Raw genomic sequence first — 23,853 nt, forward strand, 5'->3', positions numbered from 1 at the left:
ACTAAAGGATCTGATCCCTTCCTGCTTACATTTCCAGCCTCATTTCTCCTGTCTCCTGCCATGCTGAACTCCTTTCAGCACAAAAAATGCAGAGCTCTCTCTTCCCTTCAAGCCTTCACATTAGCAGTTAACCCTCTGGTTTGGACCTCTCACTACCTCTGCCCCACTTTCCTCTGACTAATTCTCACCTCTCCTTCAGTCGAAGCACAACTGGTACTTCCTCAGGGATACCCTTCCTGACTTCTGAACTAGCCCATATTCCTCTGCTTTATGAACCCACAGCATTCTGAGCAGATGTCAGAATTCAAGCCTGACACACAGTCACACTCAATATATATCTGCTGAATGAATCAAAGAAATGCAGAGAAAAGACATCCAAAAACATCAAGTGAGGCTGGGCATGGTGGCTCATGCCTATAATCCCAGCACTTTGGGAGGCCAAAGACGGTAGATCACTTGAGGCCATGAGTTTGAGACCAGCCTGGGCAACATGGTGAAACCCTGTCTCTTTGTGTAAAAATACATAAAAACTAGCCGGGCATAGTGGTGCACGCCCATAGTCCCAGCTATTCAGGAGGCTGAGGCACGAGAATTGCTTGAACCTAGAAGGCAGAGGTTGGGAGGTTGCAGTGAGTCAAGATCATGCCACTGCACTCCAGCCAACCTGAGCAATAGAATGAGACTGTCAAAAACAAAACAAAACAAAACAAAACAAAAAACCCACAAATGATGCTGGACTGCCACTCCATAGATTAAAGGGAATCTTCCCCCAGACCCTAATAACTCTATGCAGGAATCCACAACACCCACAGGTTCTGAACACTATTTTATGTTGTCTCATGGAAAACAAGGAGCTTTTAGAGTATGACTGCAACATGTGGCACCAAGTGAGACACATGACAGGGGCTTACTTTAATAAGCGAATTGCATGACTGAAGCCATCACCTTCCACTTGCACTCCTTGATGTGGAATCTCCAGATTGGACAACTAGAAATAGAAAAAAAGAATTGTATCAGACCACCAATTTTACAAAAACGACTACCATTTCTAAGTACTACGGTCTCTATTTTTGTGGCACCTGTTCTCGGGCCATTCTTTCCCCAAGTTACAACACATTATGCATGAGTATTATCCCCATAATTAGATTTCTGGGAAATGACACAAAGTCCAGTGGAACTCAAAGCTGCCCCAGCGCATCTAGTTTAAGAAACACCTCCACAAGTGGCAAATGTTCAAAATTCAGGAAATCAATCTAATATTTGCAGTGAGCCAAAAGTAATCTAGAACCAATTTTAGTAGTCCCAAAAGAGGCAACTATAAAATAAGAATAGTTTTCTTGTGTAATTCTACTCTGTTCGTTTAAAACAATGTTTGAGTCACTGTCATAGCTTATTTCTAAACAATATTTTTTAGTTCATAACTTTTCTGAAATATATTCTTAACAATTAAACTACTTCCTGGCTGGGCACGATGGCTCATGCCTGTGGCCTTATCACTTTGGGAGGCCAAGGTCTGGGAGTTTGAGACCAGTTTGACCAACATGAAGAAAACCCACCTCTACTAAAAATACAAAATTAGCCAGAGGTGGTGGCGCATGCCTGTAATCCTAGCTACTTGGGAGGCTGAGGCAGGAGAATTGCTTGAATCAGGGAGGCAGAGGTTGTGGAAAGCTGAGATCACGCCATTGCACTCTAGCCTGGGTAACAAGAGTGAAACCGCATCTCAAAAAAATAAAAATAGCTGGGCGTGGTGGCTCACGCCTATAATCCCAGCACTCTGGGAGGCTGAGGTGGGTGAATCACCTGAGGTGAGGAGTTTGAGACCAGCCTGGCCAACATGGAGAAACCCCATCTCTAAAATAAAAAATAAAAAAAACAAATAAAAAAAATAAGCTACTTCCTATGTGAAACCCAAGAAAAGATTTCCAATTTGTGCATTTACCCAATAACATCTCTTTCCCAATTAAAGGATTCAGAAAGCAAATTAAAAAGATAAATGTAGATAGTCCCTGAAACCCTTTCCATGGGACTGCAAATAATTATGGTATGCCAGAAAGTCATCTGATCTAAAGAAATGCTTGCCTTTGGCAGACATTCCCAGGTCTTACATGACAGACTATTTATTTATATCTACCATGTTCTGGAAAGGATTTAAGGAAGTTCCAAGTATTTAAATGAGCCCTCTTCTTTGGGCCTGGGAAAGAGAAAAGTTTAGAAAAATAGCTGGTGACCAAATAGGAGGTAGGGGTTCAGATTCAAAAGGAAATGAAGTGTGGGCCAGCTCAAAAACGTTGCTGCTATTCTCTCAATCAGATATATAAACATCTAGCTGGGTGCAGTGGCTCACACCTGTAATCCTAGCACTTTGGGAGGCCTAGGCGGTCAGATCACCTGAGGTCAGGAGTTTAAGACGAGCCTAGCCAACATGGTGAAACCTCATCTCTACTAATAATACAAAAATTAGCCAGGCGTAGTGGTGCATGCCTGTAATCCAAGCTACTTGAGAGGCCATGGCAGGGGAATTGCTTGATCCCAGGAGGCGGAGGTTGCAGTGAGCTGAGTCGCACCATTGCATTCCAGCCTGGGCAACAGGAGTGAAACTCCATCCCCCGCCGACCCAAAAAAAAAGAGATATATACATCCCTCGTAAAATTAGATTTAGTTTTACTCACATCTCAGCCTAAACTACTTTAAGCAGAAAACATACTTGCTTTTATCTTTAACATAGCTAGAATGTTCACTGAGAATAAAAAGTAGGTAAGTTTTTAAGAGCTTGACTGAGTTCAACAGAGCACTGCAGAATGTTCATCTGTGTCCCCTATGTGCAGCAGATATAGGAATACAGAGAAGGTGGACACAGAAGACGTATGTCTATAGTCATTAACCTATGTAGACCTACAAAGACACACATTTTTGCAAATTCTGGCCTGTGGGTAGAGGAAGAGAGAATATAAATGCATTGCTTTGCCCCAGCACCATATATCCATCTTCCTTTCCCACTGCAAAGGTAGTAACTGAATGGCTTTCATATAATAGATCCAAATAACATAATAAAAGAGTCCAAGAATACAGTCAAGTACACAGGAAACATGGACACACTCCACAGTTTAGGAGCTAAGGCCAGTATCCAGAAAAGAGGACATTCATCAAGCTCACAGTTCTAGGAGCTGGGTCATCAAGGACATGAGTATTTATTTTAGGTGCCTGTTTCTGGGCTTGGGTTTCTCTCTGGGCTCTTTTCAATTTCACACCTTATCCTTTGCCTACAGATCCCAAAGTCCTGTAAATCAAGGATTGGCAAACAACAGCTCATGAGCCAAGCCCAGCACATGGCCTGTTTTTTTTCTTTTTTTTTTTTTTTTTTTTTCCCCCTCACTCTGTTGCCCAGGCTGGAGTACAGTGGCATGATCTCGGCTCACTGCAACCTCTGCCTCTCAGGTTCAAGCAATTCTCCTGCCTCAGCCTACCGTGTTAGCTGGGATTACAGGTGCCTGCCACCACGCCCAACTAATTTTTATATTTTTAGTAGAGATGGGGTTTCATCATGTTGGTCTCGAATTCCTGACCTCAGGTGATGTGCCTGCCTCAGCCTCCCAAAGTGCTAGGAGGACAGGCATGAGCCACCGTGACCAGCCTACTGCCTGTTTTTGTAAACGAAGTTGTATCGTAAGACAGTCATGCTCATTTGTTTAAATATCAGCTCTGGCTAGTTCACACTGCAACAGCAGATTTGAGTAGCTATAACAGAGACCACTTGACCCACAAAGTCTAAAATATTTATTATTTGGCTCTTTACAGAAAAAGTTTGTCAATCTCTGTTCTAAAGCATAAAAGCTATTTTCAACAAATTTTCCCAAGGCCATCACCATCAGCCCAACTGAAAAAGTCCATTTCTACCTTTCCAGGTCTCTCCTTCATTCACAATAACTTACAGAGGAGGAGATTCTTACAAAATATAAAACTTTAGGCCGGGCATGGTGGCTCACGCCTGTAATCCCAGCACTTTGGGAGGCTGAGGCAGGTGGATCACCTGAGGTCAGGAGTTCGAGACCAGTCTGACCAATATGGTGAAACCCTGTCTCTGGAAAAAAAAAAAAAAAAAAAAAAAAAAAAACTTTATACTACAGAAATAACTGGGGTTTTAGTGTAACACTTTTGAGGGGTTACCCATCCTTGGCCAAACCTCTTTCTGGAAACACAAAAAATACAGGTTATTTTACCTCCCTTTCATGTTTTAGAGGATTATACTGGATATCACAACTTTGTATTCTTGAAAGACACTAATTCTGCATAAATCTATTGCTTCTCCCAAGTGACAAAAGTAAAAATTTAATTTAATATTCTTTCTGATCTGCTTCTTAGAAATGATCCCAGTTTTACTAGTGCTTAAGCAATATACATGGCTTTACTAACTCAAAAATAAGCCACCCGATTATCAACTAACCGTCTCTAATAGGCTTAAACAATGCTCCTACCAAGAGGTATGAAAGTAAAATATTAATTCTTAAAAACTGCCCACTTGTTTTTCTTTAATTTTTTAAATTTCTTTTTTTAATAGAGATGAGGTCTTGTTATGTTACCCAGGCTGGTCTTGAACTCCTGAGCTCAATTAATCCTTCCACCATGGGCTCCCAAAGAGCTGGGATTATAGGCTTCAGCCACTGCACTCAGCCTGTCCACTTTTTTTATCTTTTTTGTTTTGAGACAGAGTCTTACTCTGTCACCCAGGCTGGAGCGCAGTCAGGCGATCTCAGCTCACTGCAACGTATACCGCCCGGGTTCAAGCAATTCTCCTGCTTTAGCCTCCTGAGCAGCTGGGACTACAGGCATGTGCCACCACTCCTGGCTAATTTTTGTATTTTTAGTAGAGACAGGGTTGCACCATGTTGGCCAGGCTGGACTCAAACTCCTGACCTCAGGTGATCCACCTGCCTCAGCCTCCCAAAGTGCTGGGATTACGGGAGTGAGCCACCACACCCTGTCCTGTCCACTTTTTTTAACTGGGAAACATTTACATTCAATTTCCATAAAGAGCAGAAAGCCCAGAATCTGGAATCAGAGAAATGAAATAATTCAAGTTATGTTTTACATGTATACCATGAGATGCTATGATTGTAACCCTACCACTCCTCCCAAAATGAACAGGATCACAAATATTCTGATTTTCCTAATGGAATCTATATACCTTGAGCAACACATTTTAAAAACTACTCTTTCATTTGGAATATCCAGAACTGTTCCAAAAAAAATTACCTCCAACCGAAGTCCTACAAATGGCATATTTGTATCACACATAGCGACAAAGTGAGCTAAAACTTTATTGAAGGCACAAATTTCTCCTGATCGTTTCGTTTTCTTGGATTCTACTGGACACGGATCATCAGACAACTAGAATTTAAGTAAAGAACACAAACAGGTAAAAAAAGTACATGTGATGCAATTCATTAAGATAGTTAAAATACTGAAAGAAAGCTAAGGGTTAACCAAAACAAATGTCACTGTATTTATTGAGTAAATATTGACCTAAACACTGGTAATTTATTGGTAAATATTTTGTGTTTAACAAGTTCTCTCGTGGAAAATGGTGGATAATTCTTCAATTAAAACAGAAGCATTTTCAAGAAAATGTAGACAATTGTTATTTAAGCCTTGTTGCTGCCTCGTCTCTTAAAAACCATATGTTAGTTCTCATATTAAAAATGAGTAAAGAACACAACCAAGTTAACACACACAAATTCTGTTCTCATTTCCATATGGAATCATACCTTGCGCTTGGCATTGGTTCTGGTCTGTTTCCCGGTTTTTGTACGAAAAACCAAGTCCTGGATGTTTTCCTTGAACTGCTGCAGCAGCAGTGCCATTGCAGGGCTGTCTTCACGATCTGAAGCATTCACAGACATAAAGTAGTACTTGTACGACAGTTGCGTGGGTTTATTGGGAACCTCCAACATCTCCACAACCTAAAAATCCCAAAAAGAAATAAGACTCAAAGAAATAAGAAATGTCAGATATTTTCCTCTGTACTTCATCAAGTAAGGCTCAGAATTATAAATCTAACGTAGACGCATTAAAAAAAAAAAAAAGGTCAAATCAATCATATCAAAAAAATAAGCATTCTTAGTAAATACATAATTTGTTTTCCAAAAAGTAGATGAGACCAAAGAAGAATGATAAAAGCAAAAGCAACCATAAACTGCAACAAATGGGACATTTAAACTATTACGTGTTAGGTGTTCTTGATATTCATACCTCAGCTTATAAATTGAAAAAAAAAATGATGCCTAAATCCAAAAGGTCTGTGATATGCTTTGGCTCTGTGTCCCCACCCAAATCTCATCTTATAGCTCCCATAATTCCCATGTGTTATGGGAGGCACCCAGTGGGAGATGACTGAATCATGGGGGCAGGTTTTGTGATGTTCTCATGATAGTGAATAGGTTTCATGAAATCTGATGGTTTTAAAAATGGGAGTTTCTTTGTACAAGCTCTCTCTTTGCCTGCCATCATCCACATAAGATATGACTTGCTCCTCTTTGCCTTCCATCATGATTGTGAGGCTTCCCCAGTCACGTGGAAGTGTGAGTCTAATTAAACCTCTTTCATTTGTAAATTGTCCAGTCTCAAGTATGTCTTTATCAGCAGCATGAAAATGGACTAATACAGTCTGCTAGATTTTCTAGAATGGTATCTATTTTAAATTGTTCTGCTGCCTTCCTTAACCACTCAAACACCCTAAATATTCCATTATTAAGGCAGAGAAAAACGACAACCATCCCTCATACTTGGAAACATGTAAAAATAAACCATAATTTTTCAACTGAACATTATGGTCACAGTGAGGGTAACAACATTGACAGCTAACACTGATACAAAGCTTACTATGTGCCAAGTACTATCCTAATACTTTACAGATGCTAACATATTTAATCTTTCTAATAATCCTGTGAATTAGGTTTTTCTTTTTTTTTTTTTTTTGAGACAGAGTCTCACTCTGTCACCCAGGATGGAGTGCAGTGGCGCAATGTCAGCTCACTGCAATCTCTGCCTCCCAGGTTCAAGCAATTCTCGTGCCTCAGCCTCCCAAGTAGCTGGGATTACAGGCATGTGCCAATACACTCAGCTAATTTTTTTGTATTTTTATTAAAGGTGGGGTTTCGCCATGTTGCCCAAGCTGGTCTCTAACTGCTGACCCCAGGTGATCTGACCACCTCGGCCTCCCAGAGTACTAGGATTATAGGCATGAGCCACCATGCCCAGACTATCTTTATTTTTGTGATGAAGAAACTGAGGCATAAAAAAGCAAGTTACTTGCCCAAGGTCACACGTCTAGTAAGTGACAGACTCATGCTTTGATTCCAGAAGTTTGGCTCCAGACACACATCTAGTAAGTGATAGACTCATGCTTTGATTACGGAAGTTTGGCTCCAGAGACCTTGCTCTTCCTAGTATACCTGCTTACTGTTTCCAAGGTCTAGCTAAAATTTAAGAAAAGTCCCCTAAATACTTTAGCAATGAAAATAAATGCCATTAGGAAAGGCTTCTAACCAACACACATTCTTTCCTATCTCTCTTCCTGCTTCCTTTCCCCTTTGCTCCCCCACTTCTCCCCACACATACTCTTCAGGAAAGCATCACACAGATGATGTACCTCAGGAAATGTTAAAATTAAAAGTCGAATGGCCATTTCACCAAAGAAGATATAAGGATGAGCACATGAAAATATGCTCAATATCATCAGCCATTAGGGCAGTATAAAGTAAGCCCACAATAGGACACCACTAAATACCTATCAGAATCGTTAATTTTTTTTTTTTATGGTGATGACCAACTGTTGTCAAAAATGAGAAGCAACGAGAACTCTCATACATTGCTGGCAGGAATGCAAAATAGTACATCACTGGAAAACAGTTTGGCAGTTTTCTACAAAGTTAAACACACATTTACCGTATGACCCAATAATCCCACTCCCAGTTATCCAAAATGAAATAAAAAATGACAACTTATGCACACATAAAAATCTATATGTAAATGTTTGTAACAGCTTTAGTCACAATTGCCCCAAACTAGAAACAACCCCAATGTCCCTCAATGAGTGACTGATTAAACACAAACTGTGGCACGCCCACACCATGGAATGCTACTCTGCAACAAAAGGAACTATTATACAGACAACAACACAGGTGAATGTCAAAGGCATTACATTGAGTCAAAGAAACTGGACTGAGAAAACAAAACTATAGAGACAGAAAATAGGCCTGTGATTACCAGTTGGAGGGGGCTGACTGTTTATAAGGGGTATTCTGAGGGAATTTTGGGGTATGATGGATCTGTTCTGTGTCCTCAGATGGAGGCTACACAACTGTATGTATTTATCAGAACTCATGCTAAAAAGTCTGAATTTTTACTTTTTGCCAATTATATCTCAATAAAGCTAACCAAAAAAGAAAGGCAAAATGGAAGAAAGACATTTAAAGGGAGATCAACTGTAGCAAGACTTTCCTCTGTTCTTCTTAAATTCCATGGTAGTAGTTCTTTCCACTTCCATGAACATATCACCCCTAAGTGATAAAATCTAGAGGACAAGGAGTAACCTGCATTCAGTTTTGGTCTAAACCATGTGAAACAAATTATTACTTTACAATAAATCACTGGTCATTGACACTAAAGCCTGGTTGTTCACTGATGCTAAATGTCAGAAAATAATAAATTAGAACCATTTTTATTTTATTTTGTGCATGGATGAGTATAAGAGGTCTTTGTATGTTCATGGGTTTTGCCATGATGCATGTATTCTGCATTATCATTTCACATGTAGACCAAGCAAGCTCACTGAGAACTGAAACAATAGCCTTTTGTTGTGGGCCAAATCTAGTTCTACAGTTGCAGTTTTAAAACTCAGAAAAAATTAAAATTCATGTCAATGACAGACTCATTAGTCTACATAAGTAACCCTAGCTTAAGATATGCCGGCCTATACATGGTGCTCTTTTAAAATAATATCTTTTAAAAGTATAGGTCAAAACCTTAAAAAGTTCACTCCCATTACTTTCAACCAACAGTCTTGAATTAAAACTTTTTTATTTTATTTTTATAAGAGACAAGGTCTGACTATATTGCTTAAGCTGACCTCAAACTTCTGAGCTCAAGTGATCCTCCCGCCTCAGCCTCCCAAAGTGTTAGTTTTATAGATGTGAGCCACCACACCTGGCCTGAATTAAAAATTGTAAAACATAGATTTTTAGCCAACATATCTACTTGGTATACACAGAAATTTCAACAAGCAGGAAAATACATTCAGGATGAGTTCACATTTCAAATTCTTGCAAATTTTAACTAATTCAAAAAGAAACTAGAAAACATACAGAAAGAGTGAAAAAGGAATAAGAGAGGACCTTACTGTGCACTAAAAGGAACACATACTCAATAAAATGAAATATGCCTTCAATCAATGAAGGATGAAAAAATAAAGCTAATTCAGCCAGTCCATATTTGAAAGGTTTCATTATACAAGTTAATTAATATTCTAGTGAAACAAGTTTATCTGACATCGAAACATCACCAGACCTTTATAGTAGTTGCCCTCAAATTTTTTATTCTTAGAGATATTTCATTCCAATCAAAGACTAGGCCTCATGATAGGACAGACTCTACAGTGAGGGATGGGGTTATACCTTATGTTCCCCAACTGAGACATGACGTTCCTCTCCCCACCCCCTACAACCCCATTTTAACCCCCTGGGTTGAGAATCACTATATGAAAGTCAAATACTCAATAAAATTCATTTGCAACTTAAACAATAAATCATTCAAGATACTAATAGAATTACTAAGCTTATCACACCAAATCACTCCTTTGCATACTTACAATGTAGTATTGTGGAAGGCGGGTAAGTTTAATGAACAGCTTATTCTTAGAAAGGTTTCCAATAGGATGAGTTGAGTAATTGGAAAGCTGCAATGTTTCACTGCATATCGTAGGCAAATGTTTTATAGACTGCTTGCAACGCTGTTGTCCAAGCCAAAACCTGAATTTAAAAGTTATAATCCACATAAAATCATAGATTTTTCATCTGTGTGCTATTGATTTATAAGTGATTAGAGACCATTTAAAAAACAATTAATTGAAATTTAACTAATTAAAGGACACACGACCATAATGACAAATCATTTCTTCATAGTTTTGCATTAGACTGTCAATTCCAGTTTTAATTTAAGAAGTTTAAACTGCAATGTGAATGATCTTAGTCACAAGGTAGAATTAACGATGAGGATGAGATACTATGTTAGTTGATTATAAGGAATGACAGATTTCCTATAAAGACAGTACCAACTAATCTCAACATTCTTTTTAAACTGTGTATATGTGAAGTGTGTAGTATACCTAGCAGGTGCCAGTAGTATTAACTTTGCTCCCATGTCCCTTTCAGGTAAGCTGCCAGATTTCGCTGATGTTTTTAATATAGTACTCCTCTCATTCCTTTTATTTGATTATCTATCCTTGAAGCTAGGATACCATATAATATGTAAAAAAGGGATAAAATGGCTGGTTCACAAACTCCATTGATACATAATTAAAACTACAGAAAATAAGAATTTTCACAGCAGTGTATCAATGCCACAACATCCCAGCTCAAGATCAGCAGCCTTGCCTTGATGAATTAGGGCAGAGATCAATTTGGGGCTGATATATTTGTGTGGCAACTTGCATGTGGTACAAACCATATACCAGTCATGTGCAGTAAAACCATGTTGTAATATATAACATTTTAAGGGTAGTTTGTCAACTGTTCTAGAAACCATTTCATTTTTTTCATTGAAAGACAAAATTTAACTACAACTTTACAGGATCAAATGCAAGAACTGGTTACTGATGAAGGAATGAGGATCCATTTCGAAAATATACCACCACTTGCTTCATTTTGAAAAAAAGTTAAAAATAAACATCCTGAACTTGCTAAACATTTTTTCAAATCTCTACTTCGATTCCCATCAACATATCTTCGTGAGAATGATATCTCTACTATGTATGTTATTAAAAGGAAAACATGAGAAACATCTCTTGATTAGCATGTTCATCAATCCAACACAGACAAGTTATTACCAACAAGAAACAAGCTCATGTGTCACATTAAAAATTCTAAATACTGATATACAACGTGGTCTTTTCAAAGTCGATCTGGAGCTGCTATTTCCCTCTTCACTATTTGTTATGATTCTGTGGGACAAAAAACTTGAGTCTTAGTGACTTTCTATTTTAATTGCCTGTCTGTACACTTTCAATGAAAAATGTACACAGTTTCTATAATTTTCTTTTTTCCTATGTTATGTTTGTTCTGATCATATTTATGGAAATATAACTTTATCTGTTGATTCTAATAAAAAACATTGGGGCTTATGTCTTATACATGTTCTTTCATTTCTTTTTTCCTATAATTCATTTTTATTGCACATTATTTTAAATGTAATCATATGAACAAACAGATGCTCAACATCATTATTTGTTAGGAAAACATAAAATCACAGTGAGATACCCCTTCATATTCATTAGTATGTCTATATTCAAAGATGGTAACAATGGTTGGCAAGGATGTAGAGAAACAAAAATTCTCGCAACACTACTGATGGAGCTGTAAAATGGCACAGGCACTTTGGAAAACAGTTTGGCATTTTCCTTGAAAAGCTAAACAAATTTACTGTATGCCCTAGCAGTTCCACTCCTTGGTTCCACTCCAAGAGAAAAGAAAATATAAGTCTACATATAGACTTAAACATGAATGTTCACAGCATCAATATGCATAATAACCAAAAAGTAGAAAAAACCCAAATGTTCATCAATTGATGAATGGATAAACCAAATGTGGTATATCCATACAGTGAAATATTATTCAGTTGTAAAAAGGAATGAAGTACTGATATATGCTACAATATCGATGAATCTTGAAAACATTATGCTAAGTGAAAGAAGCCAGTCACAAAAGACAGCATGTTTTGATTCCACTTTATATGAAATGATGAGAAAAGGCAAATAGTAGATTCATAGTTTTCTGAAATTGGGAATGGTTATTAACTATAAATGAACATTTCTTTGGGGTGATGGAAATGTCTTACATGTTTTAGAGGTGGATTGTGGTGATAGTTGCAAAAGTCAGTAAATTTACTACAAATCATTGAATTGTACACTGAAAATGGGTGGATTTTTATGGTGTGTAAATTATACCTCAATAAAGTTATTTCAAAACATCAATGTCCCATGATAGATTAACTGATAAACTGGTCATTCACCACAGATCATTTGAAAAACACTATTATAAGTGACAATCAGGTGACTTTTCTTATAAATAAACTATGTAAGTTTATGTACAGGCACACATTTGGTAAGTTAAAGGCTTTTGGGACTTAACTTTCAGGTTTTAGTTTATATTTCTGGCAGCTAGAACTGCCAGATAAACAACCTCAAGTTATGCAAGACGTGAATTGTTAAGCATGTTAGGATATTTCAATCTTGCTTATTTAGCCAAAATGCACAATGATCTTAAAACAGTAATTAGGTTTAGATGAGGTCATGAGGGTAGGGGCTTCATGAAGGGATTAGTAGACTTAGAAGAAGGGATGCCAGGGAACTTGCTCTCTCAGCCATGTGAAGACACAGCAAGAAGGCGGCTGTCTATAACAAGCTAGAAAGAGAGCCCTCATCTGCTGACACCTTGATCTTGAATTTCTGGCCTCCAGAATTTTGAGAAAATAAATTTCTGTTGTTTAAGTCACCTATGATATTTTGTTATGGCAGCCTAAACTGCTAAGTTTTAGAAATCATTACCCAGATTAATGACTGATTTTTTTTCACATAACAGATAAACTAAATAGCTGCTCAAAAAAAAGCTTACATAAAAAAACTCACATAATATTACCTATCTACTGGCAGTACAAATTAAGCCCGGGGCCAGGCACAGTGGCTCACCTAAGGTCAGGAGTTTGAGACCAGCCTGGCCAACATGGTGAAACCCCATCTCTACTAAAAATAGAAAAAATTAGTTTGGCATGGTGGCACATGCCTGTATCCCAGCCACTCAGGAGGCTAAGGCAGGATAATCCCTTGAACCTGGGAGGCGGAGGTTGCAGTGAGCCAAGACTGCCCCACTGCACTCCAGCCTGGGTGACAGAGTGAGACTCTATCTCAAAAAAAAAAAAAAAAATTGTCCTGAATACAAAAATTGGCTGGGCTTGCTGGTATGCACCTGTGTCCCAGCTACTTGGGAGGCTAAGTGGAAGAATCGCTTGAGCCTGGGAGACAGAGGTTGCAGTGAGCTGAGATCATGCTACTGCACTCCACTCCAGCCTAAGTGGCAAGAAAGCAAAACCCTGTCTCAAAAAAAAAAAAAAAAAAAAAAAAAAAAAAGTCATGCCCCATTAATGAAAACATTACTTGGTTATATTGAATTTTTCAAGTATTGGCTAAAGGGAAAAGCAGAGACTAAAGTATTATAAGAACAATAGATCCAACTTTATAGTCTTTCTTTAGGCACTCCCCGCCCCACCACTGCCTTCTCCATTTGCCAGGTTTGGTTTTAATCTCTGAATTTTTTTTTTATCCTTTGGAATTTTGTTTTATTAATTTTAAGAAAGAGTTTGTTAAAGTTGCTATAAGGGTACCTTTGTGTACCAGGGTGGTAATGAAACTCTACAGAATTATATCTAGCTCCATTTTCAACAAATGTTTAACAGTATGAAGCATTTAAAGGATTTTGAGACAAATTGAATGACAGTATTCAGGAAGCAGAAATGACTATTTTGAAAGTGTCAGCTGGTAGTCAACCATGACGATTACCCTGGATAAGAACAAATAGGACTTTATTACAGAGAACACTCAATACAATAAAATTCATTGTGTAAGTGATTTATAAAGTGCTTATATAGAAGAAAATGTGGTAAGGGATGAAAGCTGAGTGCTGTGTCCTTCACACCTATATTTGCTCTAGAAGAGAATTTGATATGAGAAACTGCCATCTTGGAACTATTCCAAGAGAATTTAGATTCTAAGGTACCAAAAGGTACTTAAGTTTCATGCCATACATCTTAAGGACAGTGATTGATCAAGAGTAATGATGGAGAAGAAAATATATGTTGTCCAAATAAGTTTCCATTTTTAGTCTTGAGCTAAATAAGCTTACTTCAGTTGCTGAATCCAGGGTATGATCCGTTTCATATCATCATTCACAGACTTCTCCATGTCATCCAGAGTGGCCTGGTCTACAGAATAAAGCACTTCATTAATTAATTGCTTACATGAGAAACAAAATCTTTATCTAGGTAGCCTAAAACAAATGAAAATTATTGTTTTAGGCAGAAAATCATGTTATTTTGGAATCAGAGAAAAACTTAACTAAATGCATCATTAGATATAAGCCAACCTAATTTGTTTTCCCTCTTTAACATTTAGGGAGCATTATAGATAAGACAACTAATTAATAGCAAGTATACACTGGCAGAAAGAACAATTAATAAATACATAAATTCATTCTTTGCCTATATTTTAATTTCCCAAACTCTTAGTCTATTTAATCAGTATTTTTAAATAATAAGTATTTAAAATTCATAGTATTACTAGACTTAGAACCTTAAAAATCATAAAAACAAAAAACTCCACTGCAATGTTTATTTACGAAACACAAACGATCTCTGGCATATGCAAGAGCTATTGGCTGAAGATCAGCTTGCTAATTAACTCACTTAGAATTTTTAATGACACTAGAAAATGCCAGTAAATAGCATAATAAGCAAAAAAAGTAATATACAAAATGATTTTGATTAACGGGGACAAAGTATAGAAAAAAATTAGAAAAGCACTGCTATGGAGTCAACTATGTCCCCCCCAGATCTATATGTTGAACCCCTAATCCCCAGTGTATATTATCTGGAGAAAGGGTCTTTGGGAAGCAATTAGGCTTAGATGAGGTCTTGAGGGTAGGGGCTTCATGAAGGGATTAGTAGACTTAGAAGAAGGGATGCCAGGGAACTTGCTCTCTCAGCCACGTGAAGACACAGCAAGAAGGCGGCTGTCTATAACAAGCTAGAAAGAGAGCCCTCATCTGCTGACACCTTGATCTTGAATTTCTGGCCTCCAGAATTTTGAGAAAATAAATTTCTGTTGTTTAAGTCACCTAGTCTATGATTTTTTTTTTTATGGCAGCCTAAGCTGCTAAGACAAGCATACGTCCTTAAAGGACTATTTCCTGTTGCTTTTCTAATTTTTGTGTGTTTAAGTTTTAAGTTAACTGACATCAGCCAGAGGTACTGTTTCCATAACCACTTTCAACACTGCATATATCATTCCTTCTGATACCTAATAACAGAAAATGTTATTTTGTTTTTGTTTAAAATATTTTTTCTTACATTGAATGACTATATGTTTTAGTAACTTACCAAGTCCATAAAGCATCAATTGAAACATTCCAGAATGCAAATCTACAAAAATGTGCAGACACTCCGAATTACCGCAGGGCTCCAAGATGGGAACAACAAGAGCTGGGAGTGCAGTCTCTATGGAAGCTGAACAATCAACAATTAAAAATTACTTTTCTATCTGAACATTTTCCGGAAAAATTATTTCTCAATCAGTGACTACAAACCAACCAACTACTGAAGGATCCTAACTGTTAGACAAAAAACATGATTTTGCAAAATTTGCAATAGTATTATTACGTCAGTTAGTAGCTCAAAAAGCAAAGAATGTAATTTTCAAGGTGACTTGAAACAAACATGCCTGTCTCAAATATTACAGCAATAAAAATCCAAAATTTCTTAAAGAGGGTTGAAATAGCTAGTGAAAATTCAACCTCACCAGTGAGCTGAGTTCTAGTTTTACTTTTACTTGGTAATTACTAATAAGTTAATTTTTAAGGATTTTCTTTTTTATATAATGGAAAGAAAATCGATTGTTGGTAAACAGAAGAAATATCTCCTATGGCCTCATGATTTTCAATGCCATTCCTCATAAAAAAGAGGTATTCTGGCAATTAGAGCCAATGAGTTTAAGAAACACTTGAAAACTAATAAACATTATAGATTACCCAGGAAGAAACTTTTTTTTTCAAGTCATTTGTGTACTCCATTTCAAGTCACAGATGAACTAAGAACATCGGTAATTGCTAAACACAAATCCCCAAAGCTGACAATATACTTGATCTAGAGTTTCATAGTATTTCCACCAGGCCCAATTAACTTTTCTCTTAATTCTGCAAGTGACATAATGAAATCCAGTAAACAAGCAAAACATTGAAAATACACTAAGTGCTGATCAGATTGAGGTGTTGTAAAAGGAACATGCTCTTCTTGTTACCAAGTTCCTCTGAAGCTACAGCACAGAAAAAAATTTTTTAAAAAGGTAGATACAGAGGGGAATGGTGATGCAGGTGCAGGAAGGACAGGTAACGTGGCAGGCGCAGAGGGGAGTGGTGATGCAGGCCTTTCACCAGGCGTGGCCTCTGCCTGCTACTTTGTCAAATGAGGACAATAACATCTTCCCCTCCATGCCACAGGTCGTTAGGAGCAAGAAATGACAAAGCTGTAAAAGTGCTTTAAAAAGCAAAGTGTTCAACAAATGCACGTTATCTATATTGCTTTTGAATCAAAGAAACCAACCAAAATCTCTTACTAAAATTTTTAAATAATTCAAATAGGTGACATTACCATTGGTACTGTATACATAAATTATCAAACAAATTAATGAAACATTGCAGAAGACATATTAGAGGAAAATAAATTGCTTTAAAGCACAGGTTGAGCATCCTAAACTCCAAAATTTGAAATGTTCCAAAATCCAAAATTTTCTGAGTACTGACATGATACTCAAAGGAAATGCTTAATGGAATATTTTGGATTTCGAATTTTCAGATTTGGGATGCTCAACTGGTAAGTATAAATGCAAATATTCCAAAACCCGAAAAAAATCCGAGATCTGAAACATTTCTGGTCTCAAGCATTTCAGATAAGGGATACTCAACCTGTACATCTAATATATATTTGTATACAAAATTTTTAAACATGCAAATCCAGCAGAACTCTGACCTGGAAAAAAAAAAAAAAAAAAAAAAAAAAAACAGAAAAAAAGGGCACAAACAAAAATTTCTTTTACCATATAATTCAGACCAATGTGACAAATTAGTTCAAATCAGTGATGTTTTGCTCAACTTACTATGTTAACATAATAAAAAGTTATTACAAATGTGAAACAGAGTTGCTGATTTTTGAAACATTTCCATATTGTTACCATTCCTGACATGGTAGAAGTGAATTCTCTAAATCAAAACCATTTCTGAAGTGTGGCAACAGAGTAAAACTAGTTCTGGGAATTGGGATAACAATTATAATTTCAATCTAATTATCACAATTGAGTATTCTTAGAAAAATAGGGCATCAGAGAAGAATACAGAGAACACAGTTCAAAAGACAAGAAACACTGACACAAATCATGTACATATTTTTTTACCACCATGTCCTTATTTTTCTTTACAGAAAATAAAATACAAAATGCCCTAAAGCATTCAAAGGCAACAGGTTTTAGGTATACAAAAATGGGGAAACTTGAAAAGAAAATAAAAATGAGGCAATTAAAAGCAGTGCAAGATGACAGGACTTGCTGCTATTTACTCCAGCAAGAACATATACATATCTCCTCTTTTATTTCTTTTTTATTGTTTTTTGTTTTTATTTATTCATTTATTTTTTGCAGCCCCGCTGTTGCAACTCCTCTTTTATTTCTATCATTTACTGAGAACAAGATGAGGAATGGATGAACAGACAGTAATATAAAGTATGAAGAGTGAAGAGCAGCAACTAAGCTCAATTAGGAATGGCTGTGTGTGGTTCACAGCTTCCAAACTGATCATGATGCCCTGATTACAAGCGCTGAAGGGTAGAGTACAACACAAAAGAGCAGCACCCTGGCTTTCAGGAGTTAGGCAATGCTGCCAAATGGGCCATATCTCAAGTTACCTTTAGTGCCTTGCACTGCCTTTTTTGAACTTATCTCCAAAGTCCTGTCTCCTCTCTCCTGAACCATTCCCACTCCCACGAAACCACATACCTGAACTGCTCAAAACCTGAAGTCTATGGCTTCCCCTAGCCTTCCCTTGAAATGCTCTGTTCTCTGAGCTACTCATTTCCTTGAGTTATTCCAGTTAGGTGTTAGAAGAAAAGCCACCTGATTTAGGGGTGATTGCACTAAGGGATTCTAAGAACAGACTATGTAGTCCCTGGTTCCAGTAAGGATCTTACTAAAGCATGCTTACCCATCACAAAAAGAATCAAGTAAGACTATATGAAGAGTATAAATGCATGCATGTGAATTTAAAAAACAAGTTAAAGCACATGCCCTAAAATGGTGGGTCAGCAGACTCTTTCCTCTAGCAGTCCTCATTTCTAGAAGTGTCCTGATTAAAGTAGGACTGAGGAGCTCCTTTCCTTCCAAATTTATAGTCCCTAAAGCACCCTTCTCTAACACCTAGGACTCAAAAATCACTGGTATAGCACACTCCTACTAGAGTTTAAGATCTAGGAAGAGCCTGGACTATTATAATATCCTAAAATTTCAGATGAGGAGAATGGCCCAAATAGCATAAATGATTTATTCAAGAGCAGAAAGCTGAACTCAGAAGGGATTTTACACCTAGGTTCTAAAGATTTCTCTAAATTGCTCTTTAGAAATCTTCAGAACCTAGGTGAACAGTACACAAAACCATTCCTATATAAACATATGCTTTGAGTTTATTTTTCAAAATAACTTAACTGTCCCTTGGCAATCAGAGTTAGTTTTTTTTGTGTTTGTTTTTTAACTTGCTAATCCTTGTTTACAGATTCATTTGTTGTGAATCTCAACAAATGAAATTTTAGCATTCTACTATCTCGAAAAATTAAGATGGCAAAATACTTAGTCTTTTTTAAGAACAAAAGAGCCAGGCATGGTGGTTCACACCTGTAATCCCAGCACTTTGGGAAGCCAACATGGAAGGACTGCTTGAGCCCAGGAGCATAAGACCAGCCTATTCAGGAGGCCATGGACTCAGATAGACAGACAGACAGATAGATAGATAGATAGATAGATAGATAGATAGATAGATAGATAGATAAGATAAGATAGATTAGATAGATAGGAAAAAATAGTCTTCAACAAATGTTACTGCAATAACTGCATATCCTCACGTAAAAGAATGCAGACAATAACAAGTATTGGTGAGGATGTGGAGAAAATGAAACCTTCCCACATTGCTGGTTAGATCGTAAAGTGGTGTTAAACAGTTACCACAAGACACAGCCATTACACTCCTAGGTGTACAGCCAAGAGAAATGAAAATTTATGTCCATACAAAAACTTGGACATGAATGTTCGTAGCAGCATTATCCACAATAGCCAAAAAAGAAAAACAACCCCTATGTTCATCAATGATGAATGGATAAACAAAAGATGGTATAGCCATACAATGGATTATCTGACAATAATTAAGTGAATGAAGTACTGAAACATGCTATGAAGCTCAAAAAAATTGTTAAAAACCATATTGAAGAGATCACACGTTAGGATTCCATTTATATGAAATGTCCAAATAGGCAAATCTATAGAAAGTAGATTAATGACTGCCAGAAGGGAGGCGGGGAGGGAGAGGGGTAAATGGGTTGTGACTGCTAATGGGTATAGGGTTTCTTTCTGAAATGATTAAAATGTTCTAAAATCAGGCCAGGCGCGGTGGTTCACGCCTGTAGTCCCAGCACTTTGGGAGGCCAAGGAAGGCAGATCACAAGGTTAGGAGTTTGAGACCAGCCTGGCCAATATGGTGAAACCCCGTCTCTACTAAAAATACAAAAAATTAGCCGGGCATGATAGCAGGCACCTGTAATCCCAGCTACTCAGAAGGCTGAGGCAGGAGAACTGCTTGAACCCAAGAGGCAGAGGCTGCAGTGAGCCGAAATCACGCCACTGTACTCCAGCCTGGACAACAGAGCAAGACTCTGTCTCAAAAAAATAATTAAGTAAATAAAATGAAATGTTCAAAAATCCAATTGTAGTGATAGTTGCACAACTCTTTTAGTAAAAACCACTGAATGAAGTAATTATGTGTGAATTATATCTCAATAAAGCTGTTAAAAAAGAACAAAAGGGGGCAGTGGTTAGACGCCTTTCTAACTCCAATGGAAGTTTCAATTATACTTTCCAATCATAATTCTTAGGTCTGCATTTAATATCTTTGCTTGAGGGATTAAAGGGGAGGGCCTTATACTGAAGCTTTTAATTAAATTAACATAATGAAGTACTGATGATGTTAATGTTAAACCCTGATAGGGCTAATGGATAGGCACCCCCAATATACATTTAACCAATACATTCACCAGATTTCTGATATACCCTTTATTTCTTTTTTAAGGCCCATATTTGCATTTTTGTTAAGTTAGGCTGCCCCTCCCCTTAGTCTCTTTAAAAATATAAGCTAATGGTTTGGCTTATCTTAGATCCCCTTTTTCACCTCTATATTTTCACTTTCCAAGAAGGAGTATGTATTCTAAATACACTTTTATTCTTCTGACTTTCTGTCTTTCCTTCAGGTAGTGTTTTTTTTTTGTTTTTTTTTTTTAATCTATTTCTGTCAAAGTGGTTTTAATCCAGAGTTACCAGCATACTTAAGAAGCTGCTTTTTTAAGTATAATGGATTGAGCAGATGGGCTCTGTGATGACAAAAGGCAGTATCTTTACTACTAGCACTATTAAGACTTCCTACTTATAAGGCACTTCACTTACGTCATCCCACTTAATTAAAGACTGTGCACTGTGGGCCCAAGGTAATTATGGCCAAAAACAATTGGGGCAGGGATAGTAAATACACTCATTATGATGTTGTGAAACTATATTCCTAGAATGAAAGGGTTTACTTTTCTAAATGACTGTCCCTCAAAGCTCTGAATATACTTACTAGGTAATTAAACTTGGAAGATTTTTCACTATGTCCACATATCTGCATTTCTTATTTGAACTCTGTTAATGTATTAACAATTTTAAAAACTTTTTTAAAAGGACAAGGGGTGAATTCTACTTCATTCAAAGGGGCATATTTTACCAGTATATTATAAATATTTGCAATGCTGTTTTATCACTAGAAAAAAGCTTTAAAAATAAAACTCATATTAAGATGTTAGCTCACGTTTCACAAGGTTTTTCTTTTTTATTTAAAAAATTTATAAATAGAGACAGGGTCTCATTTTTTGCCCAAGCTTGTCTAGAACTCCTGGCCCCAAGTGATCCTTACACCTTAGACTCCCAAAGTGCTGGTATTACAGGCATGAGCCACCATGCCCAGCACCATTTCATAAAGTTTTAAGGAAAGCCAATACACAAATATTTCAAAAATGAGGATAAGCTAAATAAGTAAGAAATAAGAAGAAAATTAGAATAAGTTTGGCAGATCACCAGTTAAAATGCAGAAATACCAGCTTCCACAATAAAAGCAAAATATCAGGAAAAAGTCATATTAAGATTCTCATAAAACAAAACCGGATACTAGTTTAAACAAAAGAAAAACAAATGTCAATTTTAAAAAACCTACAGTTTTCATTGGCATTGAAGCCTCTAAGAATGGCCTTCAGTTCTTGGAGCTTCTGATGAGCTCTTGCATGGACACTGTCAATCAGGAGTTTTTCTATTGATAAGTGGTCAATCTGCATAAATAAGAACAACAAATTCATATGTGCAATTTAAACGTTTTTACTTTAAAAGCCCAAGAGTAGATTACCGTGCTTCAAAATATTTCCTTTTGAAATCACATTGATTAGCTACTAAAAGAAAGCAAACTTAAAGTTAAAAATTAACTAATACGGTATTGAGTTAAAAATTAACTTATATAGTATTGATAGCTTAAAAACTATAGTTAACATTTTGATAAGTATAGGTGAAGATATTACAAATCAGTTATCATGGTGCTCAAATGCCAGATCTTAAAATTAAAATGGTATCTGATCTAAATTATAAAATATGAAAGAATATATTAAAAATTATACATTATGGTATCAGATGTTTTAAAAAAAACCAACAAATGTAAGAAGTGTACCATTTACTTGAAATAAGTTTCATGAAGGATTTTAGGAATAATTAGGTATTTTTAAAAATTTGTGCTAAGAGTTTAAGCATAAATGGCAAGTTACATTCATTTAAACCAATATTAAAATATATTGAGATCTTTTACCTTCATGGCTCTTTCTACTAATTTGGAATCAGAAGCTGGCAAAGGAGGATCATGAAAAATCTGTAAAGGCTTGGAGACATCATTCTCATCAATTTTAATTGTAACTTTGTGAACAGATGCTGTTCCAGTTTTTCTTCCAAGAACCTGTTGACTAAAGAAAAAAAAAGAAATGAAGAATCTTTTCAACACAGCCTGTTAACTTCTAGAATAAAATAGAGACAATCCATCGTGCAGTTTAGCCAGAGCCCGGAATATGGCAGGTCCTCAGTATTTGTGGAGGGAATAAATTAATAATGAGAAGGTAGCTATTCTGTAATCCAATACAATATTTGATTTATTGCATTAAGAAAAGAACACAGAATTTTGAAATAAAACATATGCACACATGAAAAAGAACCCCAAAACAAAACTGGCTGTCTTCTAAGTGGTGTCTATTCACCTCTGATTCCTTTACAGAAAATGGGAGTATTTGGGATAATAAGATGCAGGGGTGAGGAGAAAAATAGCAATCAAGTAAAGTTCAAACAGGGAACTGCGAGTTGGAAACAGCCCAGTACCAATCTTCTCCCAAAGAAAAGTTTTTAACAGGCACAATTCAAAGTGGAAAACTTAAGCATGCATGTTTTAAAAGATGATACCCAACAATCTAACCTAACGGTCTTGTAGAAATTTGGTATAAGCCCAGAGTAAACTAATCTCTCAAACTTTCTAGGAATAGTAAGTCTCAGTGCAAATAGGTAAATGTCTATGTATTTAAAACATGTTCTAAGACAGGTGTCAATTATGGATGTCCTATGTGGTCTACATAATACTATGGGACCTTACTACACAAAAGCATGTTACTAGAGGTGCATAGCTATTGGTATACAGTCATTCCTCGGTATGCCTGGGAGACTGGCTTCAGGATTCCTGTCCTAATATCAAAATCCACACATACTCACATCCAGCAGTCAGTCCTAGAGTCACCCAGCAGAATTCACATATAGGGAAGGTTGGCCCTATACACAGGTTTCACATTTTGCAAATCGATCTGCATATAAGTGGACCCACACAATTCAAGCTTGTGTTGTTCAAGGGTAAACTGTGTATTTAATCAGATGTATGAGAGAAAAAGAGAAGTAAAAAGAGCATTTACAGTCATAGCACGAACCCATCAGAACTAATTTTACTTACTTCCAAACTGAGAGGGAGAGGCACTTTCCAGCATGGTATCTTTCCACCTGTACAAGGTCTCCCCACCGTTCTCGGATTAACATTAGAGTTTGGGAATGTAAGACTTCTAACTGAAGTGATAAACAGAAAGAATCTGATAGATGTTGTTAAGTAAATTTAATATGTTATGCCAACAGTCAATCAAGTACAGGCAAACTTGATTTAAGGAAAGCTCTGGTTCTGAAAAACTGTCTATGAAGAAAATTTCTGAAATATTTCTCCAATGGCTCATCCTAAAAAGTTGTTATAATTTATAGCATAATTTCAGAAAAAGGTTTTATATTTAATTTTGAACCAATATAAAACCATAAGGTCTGGGTTGTGTCTTAATTCATCATAGTTTAGAGAACATGGATTGACCAAATAGTACTATTTTTTTCATCAAACAGTACTTTTTTTTTTTTTTTTTTTTTTTTTG

At 36.6% G+C, this 23,853-nt stretch overlaps 1 protein-coding gene across 4 annotated transcripts in view; it reads right to left on the reverse strand.

Annotated features, from left to right (window-relative positions):
* MED14 (mediator complex subunit 14) overlaps positions 1-23,853 on the reverse strand; it is an 86,695-nt gene that overhangs the window by 39,353 nt on the left and 23,489 nt on the right. For all 4 annotated transcript variants that reach the window (XM_032261669.1, XM_032261668.1, XM_032261670.1 and 1 more), the window contains exons 8-16: positions 23,397-23,529; positions 22,224-22,374; positions 21,588-21,699; positions 15,421-15,546; positions 14,169-14,247; positions 9,866-10,025; positions 5,766-5,960; positions 5,254-5,388; positions 912-988 (exon numbers count right to left, since the gene is read on the reverse strand). In XM_032261669.1, coding sequence (XP_032117560.1) covers positions 912-988; positions 5,254-5,388; positions 5,766-5,960; positions 9,866-10,025; positions 14,169-14,247; positions 15,421-15,546; positions 21,588-21,699; positions 22,224-22,374; positions 23,397-23,529 — 1,168 coding nt within the window. The remainder of the gene's footprint in view (positions 1-911; positions 989-5,253; positions 5,389-5,765; positions 5,961-9,865; positions 10,026-14,168; positions 14,248-15,420; positions 15,547-21,587; positions 21,700-22,223; positions 22,375-23,396; positions 23,530-23,853) is intronic.

Source organism: Sapajus apella, unplaced genomic scaffold (assembly GCF_009761245.1).
Source record: "Sapajus apella isolate SASKATOON/1434 unplaced genomic scaffold, GSC_monkey_1.0 scaffold125, whole genome shotgun sequence".
Taxonomy (NCBI): Eukaryota; Metazoa; Chordata; class Mammalia; order Primates; family Cebidae; genus Sapajus; species Sapajus apella.